General features: G+C 54.1%; 1 protein-coding gene across 1 annotated transcript in view; it reads left to right on the top strand.

The window, feature by feature from the left end:
* The window catches only part of HCN4 (hyperpolarization activated cyclic nucleotide gated potassium channel 4), a 100,665-nt gene extending 81,381 nt beyond the window's left edge, over positions 1 to 19,284 (top strand). Inside the window, exons 6-8 of the mRNA XM_050978428.1 lie at positions 743 to 983; positions 3,774 to 3,938; positions 15,180 to 19,284. Of these exons, the coding sequence (XP_050834385.1) occupies positions 743 to 983; positions 3,774 to 3,938; positions 15,180 to 16,738 (1,965 nt within the window). The 3' untranslated portion in view covers positions 16,739 to 19,284. The remainder of the gene's footprint in view (positions 1 to 742; positions 984 to 3,773; positions 3,939 to 15,179) is intronic.
* Positions 19,285 to 19,829: the final 545 nt, after the last annotated feature.

The following is a 19,829-nucleotide window of genomic DNA, read 5'->3' as shown; positions in this document are numbered from 1 at the left end:
GGCACCCCTCTGAAAACCCCCATGGGGGGACACAGATGCTTCCCCAGCTCTCTCTCTTCCTGCTCCAGTTATCCCTGTTCCCATGGAGTGCTGTGCTGTGTGATGGCTCAGCACCACATCCTGAGTGGGAGCTGCCAGGGCACAGAGCAGCTCCTGAGCTGTCACCCCTGCGAGTGACACAGAGCCCCAGGGGAGGCACAGCCTGGCTGTGGTGACAGCTGAGCTGGGCTTTCTGCAGCCAGGGTTGGTGATCCAGCCTCTGCCCAGTGCCTGGTGAGCACCTCTCCCTTCTCTCCTGACACTGTCCCCATCTGCCCGAGATCATTCTCCTCCTGGGCACATTTGTGCTGTTTTACAGCTCATTGACAAGCAAGGGCAGCAGAGAACCAGGGGCTGCCAAGGTGAGTTATGGCACCTGCCCAGAGAGGAGCCCTGGGCTTTGCCAGACAGCATTTCACTGCTGCTGTGCTCCCTCAGAGCCCAAGGTTTCCTGCAGAAACAGGAATGCTGTGTGTGTTTGGGAGGTTGGAGTGTTGTCCCTGCTTGGGGGAGGCAGAGGTGAGCGTGGTGCTGGCTCCAGCACCGCTCTGAGCATCCAGAGCCCATCCAGCCACACCAGGGCACAGCCACTTTATCCCACTTTAAATGCACAGGTCAGGGGGGATCTTCACCGGTCATTAGGTGTTGACTAACAAATGTACATCCTCTCCTCTTCCTCTCTCCTTCACACCACACCTCTCAGGAAATCATCAACTTCAACTGCCGCAAGCTGGTGGCCTCCATGCCCCTGTTTGCCAATGCAGACCCCAACTTTGTGACGTCCATGCTGACCAAGCTGAAGTTTGAGGTGTTCCAGCCCGGGGACTACATCATCCGCGAGGGCACCATCGGCAAGAAGATGTACTTCATCCAGCATGGCGTGGTCAGCGTGCTCACCAAGGGCAACAAGGAGACCAAGCTGGCTGATGGCTCCTACTTTGGAGGTGTGTGCTGCTCACTGAGCTGTGCTCAGCCATTCCTGGATCCACGTAGGACTGACCCCAAGCACCTCCTTCTCCATCTCTGGGCAGCTTCCCAGACAGGGGATGTATCACTGGCTAGGGGCTGTGTACAAATCACAAACGGGATGGGACTGCTAGGAATGAGTCTTGAGCTGTTTGATTTTCCAGCATTGCCCTCATTACATGGTTATGATAATGGGAAGATGCCAGCAGCTCACATCCCAGGCATGTTTTTGGCCTGGCAGTTCTCCATAGTCATGGGAATGGGGTTCTTCTCTAGAAGCTGCTTTTGCCCTGTTCCTGTTGGGTGTCACCAGCTGGGGTCTCTGTACAAATCACAAACAGGACAGGACTGCTGGGAACCAGTCTTGAGCTGTTTGATTTTCCAGCATCACTCTCATGGCATGGTTATGGCAATGGGAAGATGCCAGCAGCTCCCATCCCAGGCAGCAGACCAAGAACTTAATGCTACAACTCACTTGAAAAGTTTTTTGACCAATCACCCAAAGCAGAAGCACATTGGCAGTAGTTCCATCCAACCACTGTAAGCACACGTCCCTTCTGTTAAAACAATGCTTGTTTATTTCAAATACAAAACCTGCTTGTGAGCCTTAAACACAATGCACAGAGCTCCATTATTAACCTTAGAACTTCCTCATATCTCACTAGATAAACTTTTCTGCAGCTTAGGGAGTTATTCCAGACTAATGTTAATACACAGACCATTGTTCTATCTGACCTTACTTTTCTATTCCTTACATAATTTTTCTGCTGACCATCTCATGGCTACTGCTGAGCTCCAATCACAGTCCTGCTGTCTCTGAGGCTGCCTTTTGCAGCTTTCCCAAACGCCTCCGGTTTTATGGATTCCCACAGGGTGGTGTAGGAGTGTTGGATTCAGCCCTTTTCTGACCCAGAGATGGGGCAGCTGAGAGGTGTTTGAAAAACTTTTATTCCATTTTCAGTCTCATGAGAAGGGTGAGACAATCCAGATGTTATAATCACACCATCACAATCAGAGGCCAGCTATTTCCTAATTGCATTATAAGCATTTCTTGGCCTAGCAGCTGGAAATGCCTTCAAGCCAATCACCTAAAATTCACCTCTCATAGTTCTGTTTCTCCAGAGTGTCTGGTCTTACTTTTTTCAAGGCCATCCTTTGAAAGTTGTTTCTGGTTCCATTTCTCTCCCAGCCATGTCTGTCCTGTTCCATGGCATTTCTCAGTCAGCATTTCTTAGCTCAAGCTTTGCACACAGATATGTGAGCCTTCTGTCAGGCTGGGAGAATTGTCCACAAATCCATTCCCCACACAGGGAGAGGTGACTGGTGGGCACTGCACAACCTAGGTCATAAATAACAGCAAAACACAGCAGGGAAACTTGGTTCTTGCAGGTTCATTTCCTTCTGACAGGTGGGTGAAGCTGAGAACCTAAAAGTAAAAACAGCCTATTCTCAGTTCTGCAGGCACATTCCTACTCCTGCTCTCCAGCATCTCCTGCATGAGGGCTGGATAAACATGGAGGGACAAACTGTCCCTCATCTGCCCTGCCTGTGGCCCAGCAAAGTGTCCTGGGGGCAAAATGTATGAGCAGAGATCTCTGGAGCAGCAGGAGGCTGGGAAGGATTTGGGGCTTTGCTCTTATGAGAAACACAAAGTCCCCTCTCCTGTCTGGAGCTCAGCCCCAGACAGGCAGGTTGCAGGACAAGCTCTGAGTGCACCACCCCTGATGATCTGCTGAGGGGAGACAGAGCTAAACCTGCCAGGCCTTCTCTCTAAAAAATCCCATTATGCATTTCCCACACTCCTGTTCCTCCTGGTTCACATGGAACAACCTCACTTGGGTACAAGGGTTTTTTGCAGCCTGGCATTTGGAGCTGGAGGGTTGGAGTCAGGATAGCCTGACTGCCAGATGGGATTGAACTTGCCTGTGACATTCCATCACAACTCCTCTCACACGTGGCACTGTCTCTAAGCATCATTTCCCTGGGGAGCACACTCAGAGCCTTGTGGTGCTGCTGTAGCAGGGCTCTGGGGAGGCTCAGCATGAGTCCAAGGAATGGTGCAGGAGGGAGGATTGGCACACGCAGGGAGCACAGTGCTGTCACTCTGCAGCCCACACCATCTGTCCTGAAGTGCCTGTCTCTGCTGCCCAGGCTCTGTGCAAGCAGTGGGAAAGCAGGATTTGGGAGCTCTCTCTTGGGTTTTCAAGGAGCTGTGGTTGAATGCAGGGCTTTGTGTTCAGTAACCAGCTGAGCAGTGAGGAGTGTGTGACAGCAGTGTAAATACACCCCGAGCTGAGAGGTACCACTGATGTGGCAGTGCTGATGGCATAGACATGAAAATATCTGAAAAGTGTGGAAAGACAAATGCTCCAGGTACAGGGATCAAAATTACAGCCAGGCACCAAAGGCACAGATCAGCACAGAGCCTCTCTAGAAATCTAGAGACAATTGGCTTCAATGAGAGCACAGCTTGACCTTCTGCTCCCAGTGCCCACAAGGAGCTGGAGAAACACAACTCCTCCAGTGTGAACACACAGTGCTGCCTTTGATAATCCCCCAAACAAATCTCGTGTGCCTGACTGAACCAGCAAACCCCCGAGGGCAGCTGGGTGTGGCAGCTCCTGTCAGTATGCACACAGAATGGGAACTGGGGCTGTTTCCTGTGGGAGGGCACTGCAGGGAGGGCACTGCAGAGAGGGCACTGCAGGGAGGGTTGCAGGGTGCTGTGGGGGTGCCCATGCCCTGTCTGAGCCTCTCTCTGCCTGCAGAGATCTGCCTGCTGACGCGCGGCCGGCGCACGGCCAGCGTGCGCGCCGACACCTACTGCCGCCTGTACTCGCTGTCCGTGGACAACTTCAACGAGGTTCTGGAGGAGTACCCCATGATGAGGAGAGCCTTCGAGACCGTGGCTCTGGACAGGCTGGACAGGATTGGTGAGTACAGGGGGCAGAGTCTCCTTCCTTAACTGTTGCCTTGGCAGCACTTCTCCAGGCTTGGGGCTCAGTTCTGGGCTGCAGGTGGGAAGGGAAGGGGATCCCAGCCTGGCTCTCCTTGTCCAGCTTCAGCTCCCTGAAGGACTCTAGTCTAAACCTACTGGGGGTAAGTTAGGGTGGATATTAGGGAGAAATCCTTCCCTGGGAGGGTGGTGAGCCCCTGGCACAGGGTGCCCAGAGCAGCTGTGGCTGCCCCTGCATCCCTGAAGTGCCCAAGGCCAAGTTGGACAGGGCTTGGAGCACCTGGGACAGTGGAAGGTCCCTGCCCATGCAGGGGGCCTGGGCTAGATCACCTTTAAGGTCCATTCTGACCCAAGCTATTCTGGGATTCTGTGATGGTCACAGCTCACAGTGACCCATCACAGGATGCTCCCTGTCCTGTGGGAGACACAACCTGTGCTGCAGACATCCTTTCCAGGTGTCTCTTTCCCAACTAAAGACCAGGATAACATTCCTTGGTCACAACCAGAGGTGTTTAACAGAGATAAGTGACTCATGCAAGGTCTTGCAGGGAGGCTGCAGAGCTGAGGAGCATTTTGGAGTCCCAGTCTAATTCCTGCAGCTCCTTATGCATCCCCTCACAGTGCCTGCATTCCCACTGCTTTCTGCATTGAAAGCTCAGTGGAGCTCTAAGCACAATGCAGAGGGCCAGGAGGGTGATCAGGGGAGGGGGATAGAGGCTAAGCTGGCATCCCAGCAAGGACTGCAGTGCCTCTGGGGCTTCTCCTGCCAGGGACACTGGATTCTCTGCATCTCATTACCTGCTGCAAATCACCGAGTGGGACCCCTGAGGAAAAGGCTCTGAACTGAGAACAAGCTTTGGCAAAGCCTAGTCTAATCAGGCCCTGGTGGAAGTGGCAGTAGGCCCAACACTTGGGTTGTTTCAGTGAGGCTGTACAAACCACAGAGAAAATGTAAAATCAACGCAGGGATGGACCAGCTTGGCTTTATCTCAAGTTCTGCAGGTCTGGGTGCTCAGTGCTGCTCAGCTTTCCAGCCTGGTGCTCTCTGGGATCAGGTGGGCAGAACATCCTGTGCTTCCTGTCCTGTGCTCTGTGCCCCTGCACACGTAACTGAAATCCATGGAAAATTCTGACCCAGCACAAAGAACCTCACATGCTTCTTCCCCTGAGAGAGCTCCCCTTCCACAGACAGCTGCAAATGTCAGCATAAGGTCAGAAGGTGACACAGAGCAGGTGGAACAACAGGCCCCTTGCTGCAGGGCTCTGCCACTGCCCCCCCTTCCTTCAGCTGGTCCCTGTGCCACTGGAAGTCCTGCTGTGCCCTGCTTTCCCTGGCACTCACCCTCGAGAGCTGCCTGCTCCCTTAACTCTACATCTGAACTGTGGTGAGATGGCTCCTCCATAGCCCTTGGTGGTGCCCAGCTCTCCTCAGCTGCCCCAGAGAAGCTCTGGGCACCTTACTGGAGCTGGCAGATCCCGTGGCATTCCCTGACTTTGTAAATAAGGCATTTCTTCCCTTCCTCTGGAATGTGCAGCATCCAGAAGGAGCAGTGCAGTATTCTGTACCAGCCTGTGACTTTGGAGAGAATTCAAGGTTACTGCATTCTGCTGAGGCTCTCTGGGAGTGCAGGAATCATTCTGGAGGACTGAAGTTGAGTTCTTGAAAAGCAGGGATGAACAGAAGCAGGACCAGTTTTGGTCCCGTCCCACCCAGTTCAGGATCTGTGCACAAGGAGGAAGCAGGTGGAAGCCTCTTTCCACATCAGTGGTGCATTCACTGGCTCCCTTCTGCCAGGTGACAATGTCCTTGGGAAACCCAGGCCACAGTGAGTACAGGAAGGTTCAGAGGGTCCTGTCTCTGTTCTGGTAGCAGGGTAAGATTCCATCCAATATTCCCCCTGTTCATCAAGGGAGCAGGGAGGAAAATCTCAGCCCACCCAGGAGCAGGATTGGTTGATTGAGGTGGGATGAGGCACTCCCAGAGCAGGGCTGAGCAGTTTGGAAGCAGTGGGTGGGCAGAGGAGAGGGGCCAGAGCCCTCCTGCCTGTGCTGCCATGGCTTCCTGCAGGAACATGGGTTGTGCATCGATCTGGCAGGCACACAGAGCTCTGGGCAAAGAGCTGGGGTGGAGCCTTGAACCTCTGCTCTTACAGCAGGAAGGGATTCATCTCCATGACTTGACAGAGGCTGGGATGCTACAAAGATTTGTGGCCCTGCTTAGGTCTGAGTAACTTCAGGCTCTGAGAGCTCCTCTACCTGCACAATGTCACTCATGTGACACTCCACAGGCTCAGGGCTGGAAGGTGGACGTTCAAAGAAATTGGTCTGAAACCCAGAAATCAGAAAAGAAATTGGTCTGAAATCAGAAATCAGAAAAGAAATTGGTCTGACATCAGAAATCACTGATTAATGATCATATTCTCCCTGTTGAAATCAGCCCTCCTCCTTGTTTCTGGCTGGGCTGTGAGGCTGTGTGCCCCTGTTCCTGGGCAGGCTGTGAGGCTGTGTGTCCCTGTTCCTGGGCAGGCTGTGTGCCCCTGTTCCTGGGCAGGCTGTAAGGCTGTGTGCCCCTGTTCCTGGGCAGGCTGTGTGCCCCTGTTCCTGGGCAGGCTGTGAGGCTGTGTGTCCCTGTTCCTGGGCAGGCTGTGTGCCCCTGTTCCTGGGCAGGCTGTGAGGCTGTGTGCCCCTGTTCCTGGGCAGGCTGTGAGGCTGTGTGCCCCTGTTCCTGGGCAGGCTGTGTGCCCCTGTTCCTGGGCAGGCTGTGAGGCTGTGTGTAGTGTCTGTGGTTGCAGGGATGCTGTGCTCTCTGCAGTGAGTAATTCCCTGTCTGGCAGTGTTGGTGAAGTGCCCCAGTTTGCCGTACCCCCTTACGTAAATCACACCCTTCTGTTCCTGCCTGCCTTTGAAACTGGCTTTCAGTGACCACTGGAGCTTAAAATGAGATTTCCACAAGTATTTGCACTTGTAAAACACCACCACTGAAGTGCTCATTGAGAGTAAGCCCAGCAGGGGTGGTGGATGCTGTCAAACCCAGGGAACAGCAGGGATGATGCTCTGCCACTGCTCCATGTGCTGTGGTACTCCCAGAAATGCCTGCCACCAGCTCCTCCCACCCACAGCAAGGGCACTGGGGAGAGCTGAAAGCCTCCTGGGAGCCAGAAGAAGTTCTTGTTTTCATTTTCCCCAGGAAGTTTTTCCCATATTTGAAATGCATATACTTTGAATGCCACTCGTGTTTTGATACAAGGATCCCAGTGAAGTCAGTATTAAAGATGCCTTAGATTTCCTCCAGGCATGCCAAAAAAACCAAAGAAAAGCCAAGACAACACAATTCCAGCCTCTAAATATAATTTATGATATTATTGCAGTAAGAGAGTGTCTGTTCAACATATTACAGTGGTAGAAATGTTAAAAGCTTTGTCTCTAAACAAACCACAGAAATAGCTGATCCCAAACTCTTGGCCTGCCAGCTCGTGACCACAGTTGTGCAGCTGAGATGCTGTTGGGTTTGCAGCCCTGCTTGTCTGGTCCTGACTGATCCCCTGGGCTGTGCTGCCTCCAGGCAGGGCTGGCCTGGGCCAGGTGAGCCAGGGAGGAGAGCAGCTGGGAGCAGTGCCAAGCTCTGCCTCAGACTCCCTGCTTGTCCTTGTGCTGCCTTTGCTGCCAGCCCCAGCTCCCCATCCCTTCTGCAGGGACAGTGATGCTCACAAAGGGGGAGCTGGGATGTTCTGGGGCTGCTCCCTTTGGCACTTGTGAGGATTTGTGAAGGAATTTTGCATGAGGTAGAGACAGGAGTTGCTTTAGATGATGTGATTTATTGTTCTTATTTTCTACATAGGCAGAAAGGGTGAGTTTGGCTCACATCTCAGAAGGTCACAAGGCCTCTAGTTACAAGGCCTTTTAGGATTTATTAACCAATAAAACACTGCCAACAAGGATATTTATGTTTGACCCAGTCCTTGAATATTTCATCTTATGGACTCATGCTACAGTGTGAGCTTTCTTAGCCAATTATGTTATGACACACAAACCTACAGTGCTGTACTCTAAAACTCTAAACTTTACCTAGCTTAACATGTCTCTGCTTTAAACTAGAAATCCACATTCTCACTTCTATCACCTAAGTCTGGAAGGCTTTTCCAAGGTCTCAGATCAAATCCTGTGTTTAATTCTAAGCTTTGGCTTACAGGCCCAAAGTTCTGAGAGTTTTCTGCATTTTGGATTCCAACAGAATGCAAATAACTCCAGTTCAACACCAGCATTCACTTAAACCAGATAAAGTCCCAGGTTTGTTCCGTGGGCAGGTGAGTAACCCCCACAGGTGAGAGGAGCAGGATGATATGGCCATGAGGAGATAAATCCAGCTGGAGACAGACAAACAGCTCTGATCTGGCCCCAGTGGTGCAGAGAGAGAAGTGCCTGTGGCCCAGGTGTGCAGTGGTACAGGGTGTGTACAAAGCTTCCTTTCAAATTCCCAGCCCTTGGCACAGGTGGGGATTCTTATCCAAGTCCTGAGAGCTGCTCCTGTGTGGTGTCCTCTCCCATCACCTGAATAACCACAAATGTAACTGTCCATGAGGAAACAAATTCAGGTGCCCCTTGTGCATTTCTCTGTCTCCCTTCAACACCACAGTGGGGATCTGGGTGTGCTCAGCACAGAGGAAAAGGCACTCAGGGTGTGCTGTGTCTCTCCTGAGGTGGCTCAGGTGAATCACACCTGGGAGTGCTCCCTAGCACAGGTGGAACTTGGCCTTCAGCAGGAACTGAATATCTGAATCTCCTTTTCTTTGGAAGCCAAGGCCCAGCCTGGAGTACTTTGTGTTTAGCCTAAGGAAAGGGGTCAGTAACTCAGCAGCCATGGGGGATTGTAAATCCCTTAGCTCAGTGCAGGGGAGCTGGCAGCCCTGCTCACCTGGATATGGAGTGCCATTCTCCTGTGACTCAGGGGAAACACAGCCCCAGCACCCCAGGAGAGGGAGCAGGCTGCTGAGGAGATCTCAGGAGCCCCATCCCTGACCTTGGCCTTGCTCTTTGCTGCCCACAAAGCTCTTTGCTGTCTGCACTGAGATAAAACACCTGCTCAGGGAACATTTCACCATTCCAGCACCTTTATAAATAATTTTCAGCCCTCTTTTTAATCACATGAAGAAGGAGCTGCTCACCAGTGACACCTCTCCTCCTGGGGCCTCTGCCTGCCTTGAAGGCACTCCAGGAGCTGTCTGCAGCCAGCCCACACTGGAGAGCAGCAGCTGACAGTGCCAGCATGTCCAGAGGGTCCCAGAGCCTGTCCTGTGCCAGCTGCCAGCTGCAGCAGGGCTCTGGGGAGGCCCTGCAGGCACCTTGGCACTGGTGCCACTCAGGAAGGCACCTCTTGGCTGCGGTCTGCAGTGATGAGTGAGAGCCCTGAGGGTGTCCCAGCCTCGGGAATGCCACAGCTCCTCACCCCTCCCCAGACACTCCCAGCCTACCCAGCTCCAGATATTCCATTTTTATTTCATCCTGCCAAGCTCTGTGTGAAGAGTGGGAGGGAAGAGCTTCGTTTATCTGGAGTGTGGCTGTGCTGAGACTCAGCAGGTAACATCATTCAGGGTGTGCTGGACCTGCAGCAGTGTGGCTGTGCTGTGCCTCTGCACAGACACCGTGCTTTTTGGGGATAATTGAGTTTATGGAAGAGGGGAAGCAATCAGAGACAGGCCTGAGCTGGAGGGAAGGGAGGGAATTGTCCATTTCACAGGTACCCCCAGAGTGGAGAGGATCCAGCCAGGGAGAAAGGGAAGGGCAGGATGCAGAGAGAGCTGCCCTGGCAGGTGCCAGAGCTCTGTAAATCCATGGATTTACACAGCCAGCCTCTCAGGGAAGTCACTCCCAGTTGCCAGAGCAGTGTTTTGGGGATGCTCTTAGGGCTGATCCAGTGGCTTTCCTGAGCTCTCCTTCCCAGAGAGGGAGGGCAGCTCAGTGGGGCTTCACCTGCATCTTTCCAACAGGGAAAGAACCCATAGTCTGGGGGTTAAGAACCAGTTTGAATTCCCTGTGCACACAGACTCTGAAACCAAGGCAGGAGCTGGAGCAGCTCCTCCCAGCACAGAAACCCCTGGGCCAGGGCAAACCCAGCCCTGAGAGTGGGCTGGGTACCCCCTCTGGGGCTGAATTCCTGCAGGAGTTCCTGGCAAGGAAGGCCCAGCTCCAGGGCAGAGCTGGGATGTGCAGTCAGGCTCCAACCCAGGTCTTGGTGCCAGGAATAATCAGTGAGGACCTGAGAGAAGCACCCCTGTGGTGGGAGCAGCCACTCTGACAGCAAGCCAGGGCAGAAGGCAGCCTAATAAAATGAGATTATTTCAAATACATGCAAATTCAGAAAGCAATTGAATGACCTGAATTCTTAAAGTGCAGCCAGTGGGCTCAGAGAGAACTGAAAGGAGAAAGGAACAGAAAGTCACAGCTAATTTCCCCTGTGTCTGGGCAGAATTTTAACAACAGAAAGCTAATTTTGATTGTTTGATAGAAGAATTATTGTGAAGTGCTGGCTCCTTTTATGAAATCACATGAGCCTTTCTCCCTGTTCTTTTGTGTGCTATCTACAGTTGAGGAAAATCTGACTTTGCAATTCTTAATTAGGGGAACAACATCTGTTTGCTTGGTTTCCATAATTTTACATACCCCACTCCACTTGAAAGCACCAGGAGCTTTGCTCTGAACATCTCCAAGGCTCTGAATATCTTCCTTTTCTCCCTGTATTTAGCCCATTGTTGCAGTGAGGCAAGGAGGGAGTCCTCAGAGCCCAGAGGGGAGCTGGAGCTGGAGCTGGGGTGTCTCAGTGAGTTGGTTTGCAGCCTTCAGCAGTGATTTGGGGTGGATTGTTCATCTCAGCACCTCCCTGTGCCCAGCACTTTGATTTCTGTGGGATGAACATCCCAGACAGACAAACTCAGCCTCCCTGATTGGATTGCAGGAGAACCTTTGGCTTCTCCTGATGAAGCTTCCCTGTGGCTGAGCAGGAGCACTGGAGTCCCTCCCTGGGGGTCACTGAGCAGGGCTGGGGACAGAACCTCATCTCTGGGGGGTCCCCAGAGCCAAACTCAGCAGCTGCATCCCCCTCCCTACCAACTGCCCTGCCCTCCTCCTGCCCAGGGGCTGGGACAAGGAACCCAGGCCAGGAAGAGGGGTTGGAACTGGTTCCTCAATCCCTAGACTCCCCAGACCATCCAGAGACACCCCTGAGACCCCCAGACCTCCCTGAGACCACCCACCAAAGCAGAGAGACCCCCAAGACCATCCTAAGACCCCCTTGACCTGGATGGGGCTGCTGGGGGTGGCCTGGGGGGGACACAGGGGTCAGGGACCCCCCTGAGACCACCCTGAGACCTCCCCAGATCCCCTCAGCCCCCCCCAGCCTGGTGAACAGCACCATGATGGTGTGGGGTCCAACCACCCCAAACCTCTCAAATCCCCCAAGCCCCCCTGAACCCCCCAAAGCCCCCAGACCCCCCTGAAGCCCCCAGCCCCACCTGGCCAGCAAACAGCACCATGATGGTGTGGAACCCACTGACCCCAATCCCTCCAAACCATGAGGAGGAGGAGGAGGAGGAATAATCTCAGCAGCAACCTTGGCCCAAGCAAAGTCAGTTCCACTCCTCTTTTCTGTCCCACTGCTGGTTTCTGTCTCGTGCAGGACCTCAGGAATGTTTGTCCCAGCAGGACTTTGCTCTGGGGCTGGTGGGAAGCAGGATTTTCTCCAGAAGCAACCCCCAGGGCTTATATTGGCATGTGGAAACACTGTGTAAATGAGGCAATTCATTAGAATGGGGAAGTCAATTAATTGTTCAGTTTGCCAGCCAGTTACAGTTTTAAAAAATGGTTTTGAAAAATTCCTCTCCCCTTTCATGGCTGGAAGAACGTTTTCCATAATCTTCTGCAGTGTTCTGGAGGAGAAATTTGATATTTTCTTGGCAAATCAGAAGAGAAAAATGTGATCTAATGAAACAGCTAATAGAGGCAAGCTGGGCTCAGGAAAACAGTGAAGTGTAATGCGATTTCAAAGGGAAAATGGAGTGTTCTGGTTTAAAAAACAACAGAAATAATAATTCCAAGGTTTTTACTGGCATTACTTCATCAACTTGACACAAACCTAAGGAGCTTTGATCAAACCACTTCCAGTAAATATCAGGCACGTTTGGAAAGCATCAGCCTGGTCTGTGTTCACTGGGCTGTGGAGCCCCTGGAGTGCAGCTGGCAGACATCCAGGCTGGTTTCCCCTGGGAGTCACAGAAATGTCCCCACAGAAGTGTTCTGCAAAGGCAGCTTGGAGGCACAGCATCATCCTCTCCCTAGGGATGAGTGCACATGCCAGCACAGACCTCTAGGGCACTGAGCAGGAGACCCTCAGAGCTGGATCCCATCTCATGCCCCCCCTTACCTGGAGCAGTTTCTCCCACCCAGCAGCCCAGGTTCACAGTCCTTGCCTTCTCTCTTCACCCTGCCTGCAGGTGCCAGAAATCAGTGGGGCTTTCCAGCCAGCTGAGATGGCCTGAGAGGGAGGGAAGGCACAGAGCAGGGCTTCAGGGCCAGCCTGCTCTGGGACCAGCCCCAGAGCCACAGCCAGGGCACTGGGACAGGAGTGGGATGAGATGGGGCACTGGGAGAGTGGGATGAGATGGGGCACTGGGAGAGGAGTGGGATGATGTGGTGCACTGGGAGAGGAGTGGGATGAGATAGGGCACTGGGAGAGGAGTGGGATGAGATGGGGCACTGGGAGAGGAGCGGGATGAGATGGGGCACTGGGAGAGGAGTGGGATGAGATAGGGCACTGGGAGAGGAGTGGGATGAGATGGGGCACTGGGAGAGGAGTGGGATGAGATAGGGCACTGGGAGACTGAGATGGGTTAGGGCAGTGGGAGAGGAGTGGGATGGGTTAGGGCAGTGGGAGAGTGGGATGAGGTGTGGTGATGCCAGCATGGCACTTTGGGAGATTGTTCCTCGTGTCCCTGCTCTGGCCCTTCCCCTCAGGCTGGTTTTATCTCAGGACAGCAGCTTTGTCCCCAGCTGCTCTGAGCTCAGTGTGTGTCTGAGGCACAGCCTGACCTTGCAGTGCTGCAGGACCTGCACATGGCCCATGCTGGGATTTGTCCCTTCAGCTCTGGGAAGGGCAGGATTGCAAAGCTGCAGTCCCAGTGCCTCTGTGGCTCTGGAGTGCTGCAGTCTGGCCACCTCCTCCCTCACCTGCAGCTGCAGTCAGGCAGGTTCTGCTCTCTCCACACACAGTCTGTGCCTCTGAGTGTGTTTCAGCAGCTCTGTGAGATCATTTGCTGTGATTTTAGCAGATCTGGGTGGGAATGACTCTGTGTGTGTGTGTGCTCAGTGACGTCCTGTGCCAAACCCCATTTGAAGGTGGCCCTGGTGCTGCCTCTGCTGTGCCTGGCTGTGGGAGGCACTGGGGTCTGTCTCTCTGGGCTTTCCAGGGCTGTTCCAGTCCAGCATCCAGGGAACAGCCAGCAGAGAATTCCTGCACACACCCCTCCGGCCCCTGGAATGACTTCAGCAGCTCCAAACTCTGCTTGCCTTCAGGATCATGTCCTTCCCAGGCTAGGATCTTGCTCTGAGTGGGAAACAAAAGCTTTTCTGCCTTTTTTTTTTTTTTTTTTTTTGCAGGGAGTGATTGGCAGTAGGTAAAACAGCAGAGCATTGATCCCATCCCACTCCCCACAGCAGCCAGGTCCTGGGTGCACATCCAGGATCAGAACCCTGGCAGCATTTCAGTGCAGCTCTGCCCACTGCAGGAGCCCTCAGAGCCACCCCCTGTCCTTTGTGGGGTGACAAAGGCCTGATGTGAAAAAGGGAAGGGAAAACCTTCAGCATGTTCTGGCAGCATCTGCAATTACAGATTGCTCCTTCCTTTTTTATGGGCTTGGCTCAAATCCTGTCTGCTGGTTCCTCCTGCAAGGGAGGGGAAGGTTTGGGAACAGCTTCCTTTGTCCCTGAGCTCCCTCCTCAGTGCTATGAAACCACCTCTGTTCTGAATGTGCTGTGCTTCCTCCCTGGTGTTTTCCTGGGGGTGGTTTCTGTACACTCCATGCTCTGCAGCAAGAACTGAACACATTTTGCCTTCCCAGCATCACACTGGGAGTGACTGGGATCTCCCTCCTGTTGAACAATTCCCTCTTTAGTGGTGCAGGAGTTGTTTCACCTTTTCCTGGTGCTGGATTTGGAGCTCAGTGAGTTATACCCAAGACTCTGCTGTTGCAGAGTGGCTCTTTAGGAGACCAGGGTGCCACCTTCCCTCTTCAGTGCCATTCCAGCTCTCTCCTGCCAGATGTTTGATTTTCCATTTGGCTGGAGTAAGAGGCATGTCCTTAAACTCTTACTCTTTTATCTGCTGCACACTTAAAAGCTACATCATGCAGTAAAAAAACCAACCAACCATCTGGATGTCACCTCGATGTGCCTCAGATCATAAAGATCTGAGAGCTGGCTGGGTGGGATCAAAAGGAAATCCCTCTGGTGCCAGGCCCTGCCCTGGCTGCCTCTGTCCCTCAGCCTAGCTGTGATCCCTCCAGTGCCAGCTGCACTCCCAGGCTGGACAAATCATTGCACTGCATTTTCCAGCCCATTGCAAGGGCAAAGAGCTGAGGTAAACTCTGGCTGCAGGCTGGGAATCCAGCTGGAGCATTCCCTAAAGCTGGAGCTGCAAGGGCACAGGAGCTGCGGGATGCCTGAGGGTCCTACATAGCCCAGCTGAGCTTTTCCAGCTCATGAAGTCGCAGAATCATTCAGGTTGGAAAAGACTCCAGGATCATCAAGAGAAATCTCCTTTCAAGTGAACCCCTATATTTGACTCCAGAGTGACCAAGGCACCTGAGACAGGTGAAAGGTGAAGCTGAAGGAGACTGGCTGAAGATTTCACTGGGTTTATATTTTTGAGGTTTTATTCTCTTTTTCTAATGGAGGCTCAGGTGCAAAATGGGAATCTTGCTGCCTGTCTGCCACGCTTCCCAGCAGTGCTGTTGCTGCCCAAGGATGTGTGTCCTGTTGGACATGCAGCTCTGTGCTCCAGCTCCCAGATCTGTGGGACCTGAGGCTGTTGGTTCCACAGGAGCAGGAGATGTGGTGTTTGCCATCTCACTGCTGGGGCACCAAGGGGAGGCATTCCAGGGAAGTGGGGCAGGGAGCTCTACCTGTCCTCTGCCACCCACAGTGACCCTTTGTCTCCTCCCTTCCTCCATAGGCAAGAAGAACTCCATCCTGCTCCACAAAGTGCAGCACGACCTCAACTCGGGGGTGTTCAACTACCAGGAGAACGAGATCATCCAGCAGATCGTGCAGCACGACCGGGAGATGGCTCACTGTGCCCACAACGTGCAGGCTGCCGCCGCCGCCGCCTCCACGCCCACGCCGGTCATCTGGACGCCGCTGATCCAGGCCCCGCTGCAGGCCGCCGCCGCCACCACCTCGGTGGCCATCGCCCTGACCCACCACCCGCGCCTGCCCACTGCCATCTTCCGCCCGCCCGTGTCCGTGCTGGGCTCGCTGGGCCAGCAGCCCAACCAGACCCCCAGGCAGCTGAAGAGATTCCAGTCGCTCGTGCCGTCCGCCGGCCCCTCCGCCGTGGGCTCCCCGTCCAGCACCCCGTCCCAGCTGCACACGCCGGGCGCCGAGACGCCCTCGTCCTCCTCCTTCCACATCCAGCAGCTCGCCGGCTTCTCGGCCGCCGCCGGCCTGGGCCAGTTCCAGGTGGGCTCCCCGCCGGGGGGCTCCGGCCAGCCGGGGCTCGGCAGCGCCTCCTCAGTGGGGCTGAGCCAGTTCCAGAGTGCACCCTCTGGGTCGCCCTTAGGTGCAGCTCAGCCCCCGCAGCAGCAGCAGCAGCAGCAGCAGCAGCAGCAGCAGCAGCAGCAGCAGCAGCAGCAGCCAGCCCTCTCCAGCAGCGGATTTGGGCACTTCCAGCAAGCCACAGCCAGCTCCCCATCAACATCGCTCACCCAGCTCTCATCAAACTCCCCCCCCAGTCTCCTGAACCAGTTCCAGCCCACCACGAGACCACTGCAGGGGGGACAGTCGCAGCAGCAGCTCTCGGGCAGTGGGACCCTGGGGGGATTGAACCACTTCCAAGCCCCTCCTTCTTCCAACTCTCCATCCTCCAGCCTAAGCCAGCTGGCGCAGGCCTCGGGCGGGCCGCCCGCAGGCCCGTGCCAAACACATCCAAGTGCTTTAGGATCTCTGACTGGAACGATAGCCCAGCTCCACCAGGAGCGGCCTCCCTTCGCCCCCGCGGCCCCGCTGCAGCAGCCCGGCATCGCCTCTCCCTGTTACACCCCTTCTGGCCTTAGTCCTCCCAGCCAGAGCCCGGTGGCCGCCAGAACTTTCCAGAGCGGCCCCGCGGGGCCCTCGGGCTCGCACGGCTCGCTGCTGCTGCCGCAGCCCGCCAGCCCCCCGGCCCAGGCGCTGCCAGCGCGCCTCAACCAGGACATCAAGCTGATCTCTGCGTCCCAGCCCTCTCTGCCCCAAGAGCTGGCTCAGACGCTGGCCCGCCACAGCTCTCCTCATTCCTCTAGAGAATCTGTTTCCAGCTTCTCCCCTTTCCCCGGTGGCGGCGGCGGCGGTGGGAGCGGACTCCTGGGGAAGCCTTGCAGCTCGGTCCCCGGGAGGGTGACGCTGCCACGCCAGATGTCCTCAGGTTCTCTGCCACACCCGCTGGCCTTCGCCGCCGGCGCCGCTGGGCGCAAAGAGTCCATAGTGCTCACGGGGGATCTGGAGCCCGTCAGGTCCAAACTGCCCTCCAATTTGTGAGGACTCCTGCAGGAGCTGCTCCTGCCAGCTCTGCCCTTCAGTTCCTGATGAGTTCACCGAGCGAGTTTTTCCTTTCCTTTCCCCCCACCCCGAGCCACTCCTGCTTTGTTTTCTTTTTTTTCCCCCCTCCATTTCTTTGGTTTAGGTTTAACTGTGCTTAGAAACAAAGAAAAAAAACCCACATGAAAAACAACGGGGGAAAAAAAAAAAGAAGATAACCAGGTATTCTTAGAGCTATAGATTTTTGGTCACTTGATTTTATAGAATATTTTAATACACAGGAAAAAAAAGGATAGGAGCAAATTTAATCCAACGAGGTAACGCACAGCCAGGGCCTGTGCCTGAGCTGGAACACGTGAATGAGCAGCCATAGAAGCCACCAAAAAGGTTTTCCTGTTGAGACAAAGATCCCAGGTTGATGTGGGCCACAGAAGGGGCTGTGGGGTCGGGCCTGGAGCTGCTGTTTGTAGAGCACCCCTGGCTGGGCTCAGCTTTGCCCCAGCTGTGACCCTGGGGCTGGGGACGTGGGTGGCCCAGCACACACCACAAGTGTCCCTCCCTCCCTGTCCTCAGCAGGTCACAGAGGAGCTGGGAAGGGGTGAGTTCACTCTTGCAGACCCCTCGAGGGATTTCTTGGGGGCTGAGGTTTGGGTTGGACTCCAGCTGAGGAAGATGAAGGTGAGCAGGGGATGGACAGGCCTCGCTGCAGATTGTCCCTTTCTTACTCCACTGATGCTGCAGTGGGAACAAGGAGCAATCAATCCCTGTAAGGCACAGGGAGGGCAGGGATGATCCCTCTGCGCTCTGGCATGTGGGCAAGGGGAGAAGCCCTGGCTCTGCCAGCACCCCAAGCTTCAGCCTCTCCGTGGTGTGTGCAAACACAGGAGGGATGAAGGAAGAGACAATGCTTTAACTTCCCCTCTGTCACTTCAGTGTCTCAGTGGCCCTGGGTGACTGCTCTGAGGAGAACTAGAAAGGACTGAGCAGTGGGGTGCAGTCCCCAGCCCTCCTCCTTAGCCCAGGGCAGTGGGAGGCACCAGGACCGTTCCAAGATTCACAATTCTGTTTTTACTATTAAAACCAGATCAGCCCAGAAATTTGGCCAGCCATGGTCTGTGCTTGTCCCCTGCTGGGGGAACCGAAATCCTTTGTTTGATTTCACCAGCAATAAGAGCCTGCACCTGGTGGGCTTCCCCTGACACCCTGCAGTGTCCCCGGGCACACCTGGGGTACCTGGGGCTGGGCTTTGGGCTCCCCGCCCGGGGACACTCCCAGCGGGGCGGGGACAGAGCGGGGCCAGCAGCACTGAGAAGCCACAGCCTTTACCTCCAGGGCAGACGTCTCCTTTTGTGTCACTTGGTCCTTCCCCTCTCTCTGTTTGGGGTTTTCTTAGGCCAAGGGGTGTCTGTGGCCACCTCACTGTCCGAGTCAGGTGCTCAACTTTTCTAACACTCCTTAGAGACACATCCAGCCTCCCTCTGTCCCCAGCCCTGGGGGGACAGAGACTCCATGCAGCAGTGCCAAAAACTTCCTCCCCCCCAGCCCCGAGCCCTCGGCTCCCTGTGCCCTGCCCCCAGCCCTGGCTGATGGTTGTTTTTCTACCGACTCGTCTGCAGAGCTCTCTGCCACGTGCCTGCACCTTGAATGTTGCATTCCCGGGCACTCCTGCTTCACCCTGCTTTGGTGGCTCTGAATTCAGATGTGATCAGCTTTGGTCTTCCTTAAAGGGTCAGGGGAACTCTGGAAATGCTTTTTCTACTGGCTCCATGCAGCTCTGTCTGTGTGAGTGTGGTGGGAGGGTGAGTGTGTGTGTGTGTGTGTGTGTGTTTGTATAGATTTTATAGATGTACCTATATCTACACACCTGCTTTTCTATCTGTAGGGTAGTCACACACATCTGTAGGCTATTTATGCACACGTGTCAGCACACACACACACACCTATTTATATATATATATATGTATATCCTAGTTTTAAATTAAAATACGTGTCAGTTCTGACCCTCCTGCAGGGCTGATTGGCAGGTGACAATTATAACCTCTAGATCCTGCTTTTCCAAATATGTACAGGTTCATCTTGAAACAGGAGTTGAAGCAGACTCACAGACCCTCTCATGTTTTCAGAGGTAGAAGGAAGACTCACAATATCCTTTGCAGTTTTTTGGGTTTTTAGCAAACCTTTCCCCTGTGTGCCAGAGGGCCCCTGGCCGAGCACCTGGAGGGTTTGGGGTGGGCTGGGCAGGCAGGGGGGAAGGGTCTCCAGCCCTCTTGGGCTCCTATCCTGTGGCTGCTGCACTGGCCCTGAGTCCTGGGCACCCTGGGGACCCTCAGGGGACAGCCAGGGCTGGCACTGCCCGGCTGTGCCCCCTCCTCAGTGCAGGACATCCTCCTTGGCTTTGCTTCCCTCGGGGATCTTCTTTGGGTTTCCAGCTCTCAGCACTGCAGTAGCCAACTCTGAGTTATTCTGACTGGACCCCAGTCAACACTAGGCTTGTCTCAGTAGGTGGAACTATATTTATTACTATTATTATTATTATTATTATTATTATTATTATTATTATTATTATTATTATTATTATTATATTATTATTATTATTATTATTATTATTATTATTTGGTTTCTTTTGGGGGGAAGGGAGGGGAAGAGTTCTAGGGGTGGGGTTTGCAATATAAAACACACAATAAAAACCTTAGTAAATAAAAATGTGAAAAACCCACCCCTGTGACTTGCTGTGTGCTTCACGTGGTGAGCTCCAGGCAACACAAGATGAGCTTTAAAGGAGGAAAATCCCATTTCAGCCCTTTGCCTTGTCCTGTCTCTGTTCTCCTGCTGCCTTTGGAGCTTTGGCAGGGTGTTCACCACCTCACACATTCTCTGTGTTCAGCCAATTCCACCTACACCTGAATTTTCACCAAGCCAAGGGAGAAATCTGGCAGTTGTTTTGCAGATGTGTGCAAGAAAATCCTTCACTTTGATGCAGACATGGAAGCTGTGGCTGCCTGTGGGATCCCTGGAGGAGGAGCCCTGCACAGGACACAGCCCCTGGCAGCAGCACAGGAAGCACACAGGGAGGATGCCAAGGCCAGGAGCT

Source organism: Serinus canaria, chromosome 10 (assembly GCF_022539315.1).
Source record: "Serinus canaria isolate serCan28SL12 chromosome 10, serCan2020, whole genome shotgun sequence".
Classification (NCBI taxonomy): Eukaryota; Metazoa; Chordata; class Aves; order Passeriformes; family Fringillidae; genus Serinus; species Serinus canaria.
Note: the sequence above shows the minus strand (reverse complement) of the source record. Positions and strands in the feature narration are given on the sequence as shown.